General features: G+C 36.1%; 1 protein-coding gene across 2 annotated transcripts in view; it reads right to left on the reverse strand.

Moving 5' to 3' along the window:
- The window catches only part of MTMR6 (myotubularin related protein 6), a 44,476-nt gene continuing 32,436 nt past the window's right edge, over positions 1–12,040 (reverse strand). For both annotated transcript variants that reach the window (XM_058547864.1, XM_058547865.1), the window contains 5 exons: positions 7,429–7,478; positions 6,802–7,002; positions 4,968–5,099; positions 4,760–4,886; positions 1–2,246 (listed from right to left, as the gene is read on the reverse strand). In XM_058547864.1, coding sequence (XP_058403847.1) covers positions 1,986–2,246; positions 4,760–4,886; positions 4,968–5,099; positions 6,802–7,002; positions 7,429–7,478 — 771 coding nt within the window. In that variant the 3' untranslated portion in view covers positions 1–1,985. The remainder of the gene's footprint in view (positions 2,247–4,759; positions 4,887–4,967; positions 5,100–6,801; positions 7,003–7,428; positions 7,479–12,040) is intronic.

Here is a 12,040-nt window from a genome sequence, read left to right on the forward strand (position 1 = left end):
TTCAAAATAAAACATGAAACATTTAATTACTTTTAAATAATATATGTAATAATTTACATGCTATACATTCCCAAACACACTGAACGTAAATTCAATTTTATAAGACATATACACAATCTGCTTTTTGCCAACATATACCCTGTAGGTCACTTAGGATGTTAACTGATTTCTCAGTCCATGTGTGAGCATATAAACAAACATATACATGCCCCAAGTTGAAGATTAAGAAAATAAATCAAAGAGTTAACTATAAGAAGTCTACCATGGAAGGTCTAAAACCACAATCAGTAACTCAAACCAAGTAACAAGGCACAAAAGCTTCCCTTTGTGGTCACACAGATTAAGATTCCTGTCCCAGTGCTTAAATATGGAAATAGGTTTGGTTAAATCACAAACTGTATTTTATAGTGCATTTCTGTTACTATTTTAAAAAGAGTCTTTTTCTTATTACATAATATGCGTTACAGAAAAGCATTAGAAAAATAAACAGGATTAGATAAGCTCTAATACAATAAGGCTCTTGTTCCATTTGAAAAAGGTATTTGTTTATGTTTAAAACTAATATAATAGGTGTGGGTATAATAGAGAGAAGCACGAGGGATCCTATGCAGATTTCCTAGTACCCTTGAATCATACCTCATGCCACCCATCTTACTTAAATTTTCAATTTTAAAGCCAGCAGGGTGATACTGCCAATTGCAAGTGATTTTGTGTGTGTGTGTAATTGAAAGATATGTACTAGTACACAGAATAAACAGTTAACATAACATGGCAAAATGAAACTCTTCCTGGCATTTAAGTTGTTTCTGTTAAACATTAACTTTTTACTAGGCTATCCTTAATTTTCCTTTTTTTCCCTATGTTAACAGAGAAGAAAAAAATGTTCCACATAGAAATGACTGCTTTCAAATTCATGCGACTAAGCAAAACCTAAACTATTTGTACTTCTCTTTTTGTAACCCCAAAATTTTGGGGTAAGCTGAAAGTTTATTCCAGGAAGAATAACTTATTGAGAGATTAAACAGTTTAAAAATACACATATATATATACTATTCATTGTTTCTAAGAACAGTTTTAGAGCTTTAGCTTTTTAAACTTACAGTTATCAAAGGAATAAAACCAACCACAAAATAAGAACCAATAGAATGCATAATCCATACACAAAAGACAGTCAAATGTGCTTATACATAGTCAAGAAATCAATAATCTGTCAAAGTTGTAAATAAGTCATCAAATGTAGCACTCAACAAATTATAATCAGAAAAAAACCTTCAGTTTCATTAATTTTGAATACGCAAGTGGGACCAACTAAACATGAACTTAACAGTCTACTTCTACAACTATTCATAGAGAAGTATCGTAGCATGCAACTCCTACAGTAATGAGAGTGCAATTTCTTACAAATAAAACAAGGCTAACCAAAACCAAAACAAAACAAAAAACCTTGCTCTAGGCCCTAAAACTTAAGAGTAAAGAATAAAATGAGATTTTAAGGCTTTCTTAGAAATATTTTTCATGGCACTTCAATATTAAACAACACTAATAGGCAAAATATGTAAATATTCCTAGTTACATAGTTACATAATCAAAAGTACATGCCATGTCAATTATTAAGTAAGGGACCACTTTGTCAAGTTTTGTTTTCTGGTAATTAAATTAAACTTAAAGAAGGCTATTCATGTTTGCCTGTAATTAACATATAAATCATACAGAAATGTCAATTCACTAGTATACAGTACAAACTGTGTTTTGAGTTAATTTGCCAATACCACTCGTTTCTTAAAGAACTGAAAGTCATTCTTTGCTAGAAATGCAATTAAACTGACTTATTTCTCTCACAAGAGCAGTTATTATCCTTCAACTATCAGCCTACTGTTAAACTCTAAGATTATTAATAGACAAATTCCTTTTGGTCATGCACACAGATCATCCTCACAATAATCCATTTCTTGCACTACCGTCAGTCCAGAAAATACCCTATGAGTCTAACAAGTCATTCTCGCCACGCCAAACTCTAAGCTGACCACAGCAGGTTCCGATTTGGAAAACTCTTCAGCGTATTCACTATACCGATTATCTGCTGGGATGCTGCCCTCTATAGTTCGAAGAGCATCATTCACAGGTAGCCGAGTTTGCTCCTTAAAACACAAGGAAGTTTTGAGGGTAGGTGATTCAGGACGAACTGAATGTAACGATTCCCTGGTGAGAACTCCATCTGTTTGCTTATTTTCATGTTGCTTAATTTTCTAAAACAAATAAAAATTTGAAAAAAATTACTAATTGCACATACTACATGTTCAATATATGTCAGATGAAAGAAGAAAACATGCTTTTGCAAATATTCTCTTTATGTACAATACACAATGAAACCTCAAAAAATTAATAAAATCTAGTGCAAATAAATAAGACATAGAAGAATCCTAATTATTTACTTTTGCAATGGAAAATGCTTAGTTATTATACTTGACTGCAGAAGAACACTAGGCCTTCATATTTGAAAAGGACATACATTACCTAGAAAGCATAAAAAGTAAACATTTTATAATGAAAGAAATGTATACAAGACATTCACCCTGAAATCACGACCGTATAATACAACAGAGACACACTTATTTAGGTAAAGGTTTATATTGCCTAAAGAGGTTTTTTTTTTTTGGTGAGGAAGATCAGCCCTGAGCTAACATCTGTTGCCAATTCTCCTCTTTTTTTTCTTTTGAGGAAGACTGTCCCTGAGTTAACATCTGTGGCAATTTTCCTCTATTTTGCATGTGGGATGCTGCCACAGCGTGGCTTGATGAGCCGTGTATATGTCTGTGCCCAGGATCCGAACCCGCAAATCCTGGGCTGCCAAAGTAGAGTGTGCGAACTTAACCACTATGCCACCTGACCAGCCCCAAGAGCTTTCTTACACGGTTTTCCTATAATGGTTTGTTAGGTGACCACAACAGACTGTAGAACACAACAGTTTTGTTTTTTTTTTTAACAGAAAAGAAGATTTTTAAAAGTTCTTTGGCAGAGTACCACGGTCTCCAAATCCTTGGACTGATCTCCAGATGGTCTTCTTGTATTACCTATGTCTTGGGCTTGCCTCTCTTAACATATCCTTGTATAGTTTACTCAAGCAGTCACTATTTCCTTATCTGAGAGATGACTAAGGAACATTCCTGACTGAGAGGCAGACAAGATAGTCTTACTGAGTTATAATGACTGTGTAGAGTTTTTAAAATATGTACTTACTGACCCTTCTTGGTTATATATGATGGCAAAGAAGGGTTTATAAGAAAGTCTTAGGGTGGAGAGAGATTTCTTAAACAAGATACACAAAAAGGCATAAAACATAAAGATTGATCAATTTGACTACATTAAAACTCAAAACATCTATACAAAACATACCACAAATAAAATGGAAAAGACAAGAATGGCTGGACAAAGCCATTTGTGATATATATATAACTAACAAAGAATTAGCGTCTGCTATTTAAAGAATTCTAAGAAATCAATAACAAAAAGGCCAATATGCCAAAAGAAAAATGAGCAGAGGTTTCAATAGTCCATTCACAGAAAAGGAAAAACCAAATAGCCAACAAATATATGGAAAGTCATTCAACTTCACTTGTTATCATGGAAGCCTAAAACTGAAAACAATTTTAATGTTCAGCAGCAGCTGAATAGATAGACTGTGACATTTTCATAGAAGAGACTACTATACAGCAGTTATTAATACAATAGATGAATTAAAGCTATAGGTATCAACATGGACAAAATGTGAAAACGACGTTAAGCAAAATGAAGTATGATAGTATGATAACCTTTATATACTAGTTTTAAAACATGCCGTTTCTTAAGCTGAGTGAAGGGTACATGGGCATTTGTGCTGTTTGTTGCCCTACATACTTTATAGAAAAACTATATTCTTTTGTATTTTTTCAATATATAATAAAAATAATATTTTAAATCATAGAAAACAATATTATAAATTGTCTGTGGATACAAACATATACAGAAATATAAAAAATTGCACAGGAGGGTCGGCCCTGTAGCTTGGCGGTTAAGTGTGTGCGCTCTGCTACTGGCTGCCCGGGTTCGGATCCCGGGCGGGCACCGACACACCGCTTCTCCGGCCATGCTGAGGCCGCGTCCCACGTACAGCAACTAGAAGGATGTGCAGCTATGACATACAACTATCTACTGGGGCATTGGGGAAAAAAAAGGAGGAGGATTGGCAATAGATGTTAGCTCAGAGCCGGTCTTCCTCAGCCAAAAAAAAAGAGGAGGATTAGCATGGATATTAGCTCAGGGCTGATCTTCCTCACAAAAAAAAAAAAAATTGCACAGGAATGATTAACACCAAATTCAGCAGAGTGAAGGCAGGTGGGGAAGACTGAGTAGGAGTACACAGGGTCTTCAGATATTTCTACAATGTTTTATTTCTTAAAACAAAAAATGAAAGATCTGAAGTAAATATGATAAATGTTAAAATCTCACAAAGCTAGGTCGTGGATACCCCAATATTTATTATGTTTATATCTCTACTTTTCTCTGTATTTCAATATATTTTTAAATACATTTCAATATATTTTAAAATTTCAGGGAAAGTGATTCAAACTAACCTATTTGAAGTAGAGGAGATCTGATTTTGAAGCAACCACATGTACTTACGAGGTTTCTATATATACTAATTTACACTGACAACACAAGTAAGGAAATCAACTAATTTAATATTCCAAATATATTACATTGGATACTTCAGAATACTTACAGATTCTAAGTCTTTAATATCATCCTCTAACTGTTTATTTTGCTCATTCATATTCATAATTATATTAAACACAGACTGCCTAGGATGCAATGTTCGATCAAATTGGTGGTACATGTTTCTCCAAAACCTTTATGACAAAAAAAAAAAAACTGTCAATAAATTTATTTGAGAAAAATCGAGTATAAATACTTCAATAATGTCAACTTACTTAAAATTGAAAGATACTGTATTTGGCTCCAAAACTGCAAATTTCTGAGATTTGGAGCTGTAGAGAGGATTTAAGTACTTCTTTTGGTCATCCAAAAGAAACGGCCACAGGGAGTAAGTCTTCTCCTTGAACCTTAATGCAATGAGAAAAACATAAATATCTTTCCCATAGATGCTACTACTCATTTTTATAAATCAGGCAATTGCTTCCCAAGTAGATTTAAGTTTTAGTTTTTCCTTGCATTCACAGCTTAACCTCACCTTGTCTCTGAATTTTGTATTCTCCCTTTTCTCCTTTTCCACTTGTAATCATGTAATAAATAAAACCATGTCTCATGAACACAACACAGGTAAACAGTTCTCTCACAACCATACACTTGAAGAGATTCCTCTCTTGATTCACACAATTTCATAAACTTGGTCTCTGTTACACCTATCTCAAAACACCACACACACATATACAGAATAAAATACTAATGGATCTCTCTGGCCTTATTCTCTTGGCCCCATATCTGGGCTGTAGTGGCATGTATTACAGGGTAGGGACAAATTTAAGTGTGAGTGGGTACAAAAAAGGGAATTAGGAAAAATCAGGACATTATTTAAGAGTAAAAAAGTGCCAATTGTATTGCAAATCTAAGAGTAAGTAAGTGAAGCAGGTGGGTAAAGGGTAGAATGATTTTAGATAGTGTATTTATCAAATAAACATAAAACACATAAGGAAACGTGGACAATCTGCTCATTTTCCATGACCCCTAAGATGACCCAGAGGTGTGTTCTTAAAGAAAGACTACTAGGAAATAAGTGTTTTTATTACCATCTTCCTATTTATGAGGATGTTTGGCACTAATTGAGAATAGTTTTTCCTAAAATAGCTCTGTACTCTAAGAGTCACTTGCTCTAAATTATGATAAACTACTGTGAATTACTATAGCACAGAGCTAAAGTCTTAATGTATTTTGATTTGTTCACCTCTGTCATACTCTTTTTCACTTGTTATTCCCTTAACACATCTTTAGAATCTTCCATGTGCTCTCAGTTCCACCTTCAACTCTGTTGGGAGTGAGAGTACGCGGCTATCTTCAAACTAGTACTAGATTTAGCTTCTCTAATATGTCACTTGAATGTTCAAGAATCTGTAAGTGCTCTTTATTGACTACTGTCAGAAATCCAAACTCAGAAGCCCAACCTAAAAAGATATATATGGACCTCTCACAGCCTTACCCCAGATCTCCCTTGCATCAAAGTTTAGCCAGAAACCCCTACTCCCAAAGACTAGTGAGGGAAGAACAGGTATGGGACCCAATTCAGGAACAGACACACTGAAACCAACATAGGTAGATTTATTTTCCCAAAGAACTGCCTGTTTAGAAATGTGAGGAGAGCTACAAGGCTTCATCTTACCTTAAAATCAATAGTTTTTAAATCTTTTAACACTTTAAAAATAGCGACCAATACTTTCTAGGACATAAAAGTATAAAGATTTTTCTGTTCTAAACATATATTCAGACTGGAAAGGAGCATGAGGAGGGTTTCTAGGGTGTTAGCAATGTTTCTTGTTCTGGGTGCTGGTTACATAGAAAGATGACTTTAAGATTTACTGAGTTTCACACCTAAGCTATGTGTACTTTTCTGTATGTATGCTACACTTCAAAACAAATTTTAAAAATCTATTTTTACTATTGACCTGAGGGTACAAGGGATATTTTCAGAGATACAGACAATAAAATTCAGTTCTATTTCATACTGTCAAGATATTTTAAGTTCAATTATGATTTATGTTAGACCTCAGCTAAGTATGAAAATAAGAGCCCATTTTAATCAAATCATCTTACTTGAGTTCTTCTCTTTCCTTCTGACAATTTCCAAGGAAGTTTCCAAATTGACATGAATAAATATGTTCATGGATCTGAAGAAGAAATGCTTCATTGAATTCAAAGGCTTGTGGAAACTGTTCAGTCAAATGCCACACACATTCCAAGAACTGGGTAAACACCGGCGAGGCTTCCTTTGGGTCACCGTCCAAATGGCCACACCTAATCCCCCAGAAAGCATAAGCTTTTAAAAATGCTTCTGAAAGAAGTCAATTGTTCAGGTATTGTTAAATTTAAACACACATACAAAATATTAAAAAATCCTGCAACATGATTACATTGGCACAAAAAACAACTGTAATGTTTTTACTGAAACAATTTACACCTATGAATTTTTCAACCACAATTTTAAAGGATCTGCTACCTTCTAACTACTGTAATCCAGAGAAAAAAGAAGGTAATAAATTGTTATGAAAATTAACAAAGGTATGAGAATTGAAAGAAATGACAGAAAAAATTAAATCAGTCTTCATACAAAAAACCATAACACTCTCACTCCCATTGGACATGCGCGTCCACGAAGAAAATAAATACTGTGGCATTCTAAACTAGTTTTACAAAATATATAAATGTATGACTGTGACTCACCTCTCTGAAAATTTATGTCCGAAGGAGATCCAATCCTTTTCTATTAAAACCTTAAGAAGAAAAGTGAAATCCATCTTATAACTACTTTCAATTTTCTTTGTTTAGAAGGGATTAAATCCTATTATCTTAAACAGCATTTATACTTTTAATTTATAGTTGCAAACAAAACAAAAAAAATTGTTTTAATTATAGGCAAAAGAAGGCAAGAACCTCGATTAGGTTGATTTAATGAAGAGTGAAAATGAGACATAAAAAGAAATACAGGAGACTTGTGACTTAAATTATTTCAGTTGTATTTATTACATTTTAAGTGAAAAGTGCATGTTATAAAGCACTAGCGCATTTACATTTTTGTATGTATGATGATGATATATGCATAGAAAAAAGGCTAGGAAAATGTAAACCAAAATGTTAACAGTGGTTAACTGTGGGTGGCAGACTGGGGTGGATGTTTTAAACCTTTTGGCTTACTTGGACGTTACTTACATAGTACTTAAAAAAAAAAAAAAAGAATGATAAAGATACCCATGAAAAGTTTATATCCAAATTTAAATACTGGTATCTAACCTCTTGAATGGACTGTCTTTATCTGTTTTCTCTGTCATAACTCTACTGAAATAACAGGCTTCTAATTTTTTTCAGTCTAATATAAACGTATCTTCTTAGTATTTAATTTACCGTATAATTTCATTAAATAATCATAAAGTGCGTTCTTTTCACTGTGTCAAAATTGCCCCTTTTAGCTTCTCTGACTTTGTCTTAAATCTCTTGAGAAGGCCATGTAATGTGATGGGTAAGGATGCAGTTTCTGGAGTCACACTGCATGGGTTCAAATCCTAGCTTCACCACTTGTACACCTGCGTGACCTCGGGCAAGTGGTCTTCAGGCTGGATCCCCAGATTTCACTGTACGCCCTCCACCATTCTTCTACACACCCGCACCTCAAAATTAATTTAGTATCTTTCTCACTAAATTTATTCCTCAGCTTATCTCAGTGAAGAGCAGGAGAACAGCATCATCCACCCTTGCAACTGAGTCTGGAGCCTGGAAATCATCCTAGAGGAAGACTCCTCTCTTTTACTCCACATCCAAGTCATGAACAATTCTTACTGACTCTACTTTCTTAACATCCCTGGAGGTTGAGGTCATCACTTCCTCCTCCACTCATGCAGTACTGCCTTAGCTCTGGCTCTCTTTTCTCTCAAGTTACCATAACAGTTTCTACTCTGGTCTCCTAGCCTCAATTCCTACTCCCCTCTGCCTTCAAGACACCAAGCCAGCTTTTTAAAAAGCAGATCTAAGTAAGTTACTGTTTCCTTTAATGGCTCTCATTACCCAAAGAGGGTGAAGTCCAAATTCCAGTCCTCTCTTCCTCAGGACCTCACTCAGCTATACTCCTCTGCACCCAAGCCCCCCACCTCTAACGCTCACCCTGAATTCCATCCATCATACATTACCTGCAGTCACCTAAAGGAGCCATGCTCTGTTCTCATTGTTCCTTTTGCCAGGGAAGCTCTCACACTGTCCCTGGTCATTTATTACATGATTTCATTTGGATATCTTAGCAAACAATTAAAGCCAAACATGGCAAAGAAAATATTCCTTATCTTATATTCTCAAGGTAAGCTGAACATTATTTTATTAGCAGTACTTCCATTTGGCCTGTCCCAGATTCAGTATGTTAGCACAACAAAATAATGGTGCTGAAAAGGACCTGGTGATGTTAAACCTTCCCTTGCTTTAAGATGGCACTGAATTTAATAATTCTAAAATAATGAAAACTTTCCACCATCCCTTCATTGACTTTACTTGCCATGAGTTAAGACGTAGATTTTGAAAACGTGAGTTAATTTGATCATATGTTAAAAAATAAACCAGTGATGTCAGTGCCACAGTGGAATGAGCTTTCCCGTAAACTCTTCCCCTGATAAGATACAACAAAAGGAACAGTCACAGACCAACAATGGACTCCTAGACGGTGAAAAGGAAGATCGGAAAGATCCACACTGCTGCACATCTGAGAGTGGAACGTGCTGGGGCTCACGGAGGAAGTGGGGAAAGGTAAGGAGGACTCCTCTCCCTCCCCATCAGATCAGCGATCCCAGTCTGCGTGGCTCCCAGAGAGCGGGGAGGGGCAGCCCTCTGTGGAGAAACCGTAGCTCTTCGGGCTCTTTCAGCCAGTGGGAAACTCCCACACAGAGGACTCAACTGCTACAGGGGTACCATCAACATCTGAGCACCCCAGGAGAGTGGATAACAAGGAGCGAGCGAGAAGCCCCCCACACCAGGCACCCAGCGGGCAAAAGAGAGAGCGCTCCCCCCACCCCCCGCATGCCGGACACTGCAGCTCAGCCGACCAAACCAGACCAAGTGGCTGGCCGATCACAGCAAGCAGCTGGGGCAGAGCACAGGGGGCTCAGAATACACAGTCCTTAACCCCCACATGGTGGCAGCAGGTGGAAACTGCAACCAGATATTTCCAGGATGAGGGAAAAACAAAGCGAATACAGGAACCACAATGCAAAGGTACATAAAATCACCAGACCAGAAGGAAAATGACAAGCACCCAGAAACCAACCCTGAAGGCACAGAAATCCATAACCTAAACGACAGAGATTTCAAAATAGCTATCATAAAAAAACTCAAGGAAATACGAGATAACACAGACAAACAATTCAATGAGATTAGGAGTTTCTTCACAAAAGAGATTGAAATCATAAAGAAAAACCAATCAGTACTGATGGAGATGAAGAACACAATGGAGGAGATAAAGGAGAATCTGGAATCTTTAAAGAACAGAGCTGACAATATGGAGGAAAGAATTAGCATTATAGAGGATAGGAATACAGATATGCTCCAGATGAAAGAGGAGAGAGAACTAAGACTAAAAAGAAATGAAGAAAGTCTCCGAGAAATATCTGACTCTATTAGGAAATGTAACATAAGAATTATAGGTATTCCTGAGGGAGAAGAGACGGAAAGAGGAACAGAGAGCCTATTCAAGGAAATAATAGCTGAGAACTTCCCAAATCTGGGGAAGGAGCAGGAAATACCGGTAAGTGAAGCCAACAGGTCACCTAAATATGTCAACAGGCAAAGGCCCACCCCACAACATATAGTGGTAAGGCTGGCTAAAGTCAATGACAAAGAAACAATATTAAGGGCAGCTAGACAAAAACAAAAAATAACGTACAAAGGAACTCCCATCAGGCTCTCAGCGGATTTCTCAATAGAAACTTTACAGGCTAGGAGAGACTGGAATGATATATTCAAAATACTGAAAGACAAAAACTGTCAGCCAAGAATACTCTATCCAGCAAAAGTATCCTTCAAATATGATGGAGAAATAGTAACTTTCCCAGATAAACAAAAGCTAAGGGAGTTCATGGCCACGAGACCCCCACTACAAGAAATACTCAAGAAGGCCCTCAGGCCTGAAAAAAAGAAGAGACAGGGAATACAAAGCTTGGAGCAAGGAGAAAAATAGGTAGACAAAATCAGAAAAATAGTAGATCTTTAGTGGAATAGGTTAGCAACCACTTAAATACCAAAATCAAAGATCAAAGGAAGGAATTCACCAAAAATAAATACCACCTCATCACTGTAAACACACACTCACAATACAAGACAGAATAAGGTATAATGAGAACGACTTAGTAGGGGAAGATGAAAGAGACTGAATTAACTTAGTATAAGGAAATAAGAGGCCATCAGATAATGGACTATCTCATACACAAGATTTTTTATACAAACCTCAAGGTAACCACTAAACAAATAATCAAAACAAAATCACATATGATAAACAAAGAAAAAACTAGAAGAGTCATAAGACAGAACAACCAAACTGAATTGGCAGTCTGAAACAAATGGGATAAGAAACAAAGGAAATGCAAAAGAACCGGAAAATAAGTGACAAAACAGCAACATTAAGCCCTCATATATCAATAATTACCCTAAATGTAAGTGGATTGAACTCTCCAATCAAAAGATACAGAGTGGCAGGATGGATTAAAAAGCAAGACCCAACAATATGCTGCCTCCAGGAAACACATCTCAGCTCTAAAGACAAGCACAGGCTCACAGTGAAAGGATGGAAGACAATACTCCAAGCTAATGGCAAACAAAAGAAAGCAGGTGTTGCCATACTCATATCAGACAAAGGAGACTTCAAGATAAAACAGGTTAAGAGAGACAAAGAAGGGAAATATATAATGATAAAAGGAACACTCTACCAAGAAGATATATCAGTTATAAATACATACGCAATCAACATAGGAGCACCAAAGTACATAAAGCAACTATTAACAAACCTAAAAGGAGACATTAACAACAACACAATAATAGTAGGGGATCTTAATACCCCACTTACATCAATGGATAGATCATCCAGGCAAAAAGTCAATAAAGAAATAGTGGACTTAAATGAAAAACTGGACGAGATGGACCTAGTAGACATATACAGAGCACTCCATCCAAAAACTGACTACACATTCTTCTCAAGCGTGCATGGAACATTCTCAAGGATAGACCATAGGCTGGGAAACAAAGCAAGACTCAATAAATTTAAGAAGACTGAAATCATAACAAGCATCTTTTCAGACTATAATGCTAT

This window comes from Diceros bicornis, chromosome 9, assembly GCF_020826845.1.
Source record: "Diceros bicornis minor isolate mBicDic1 chromosome 9, mDicBic1.mat.cur, whole genome shotgun sequence".
In the NCBI taxonomy this organism is placed as follows: domain Eukaryota; kingdom Metazoa; phylum Chordata; class Mammalia; order Perissodactyla; family Rhinocerotidae; genus Diceros; species Diceros bicornis.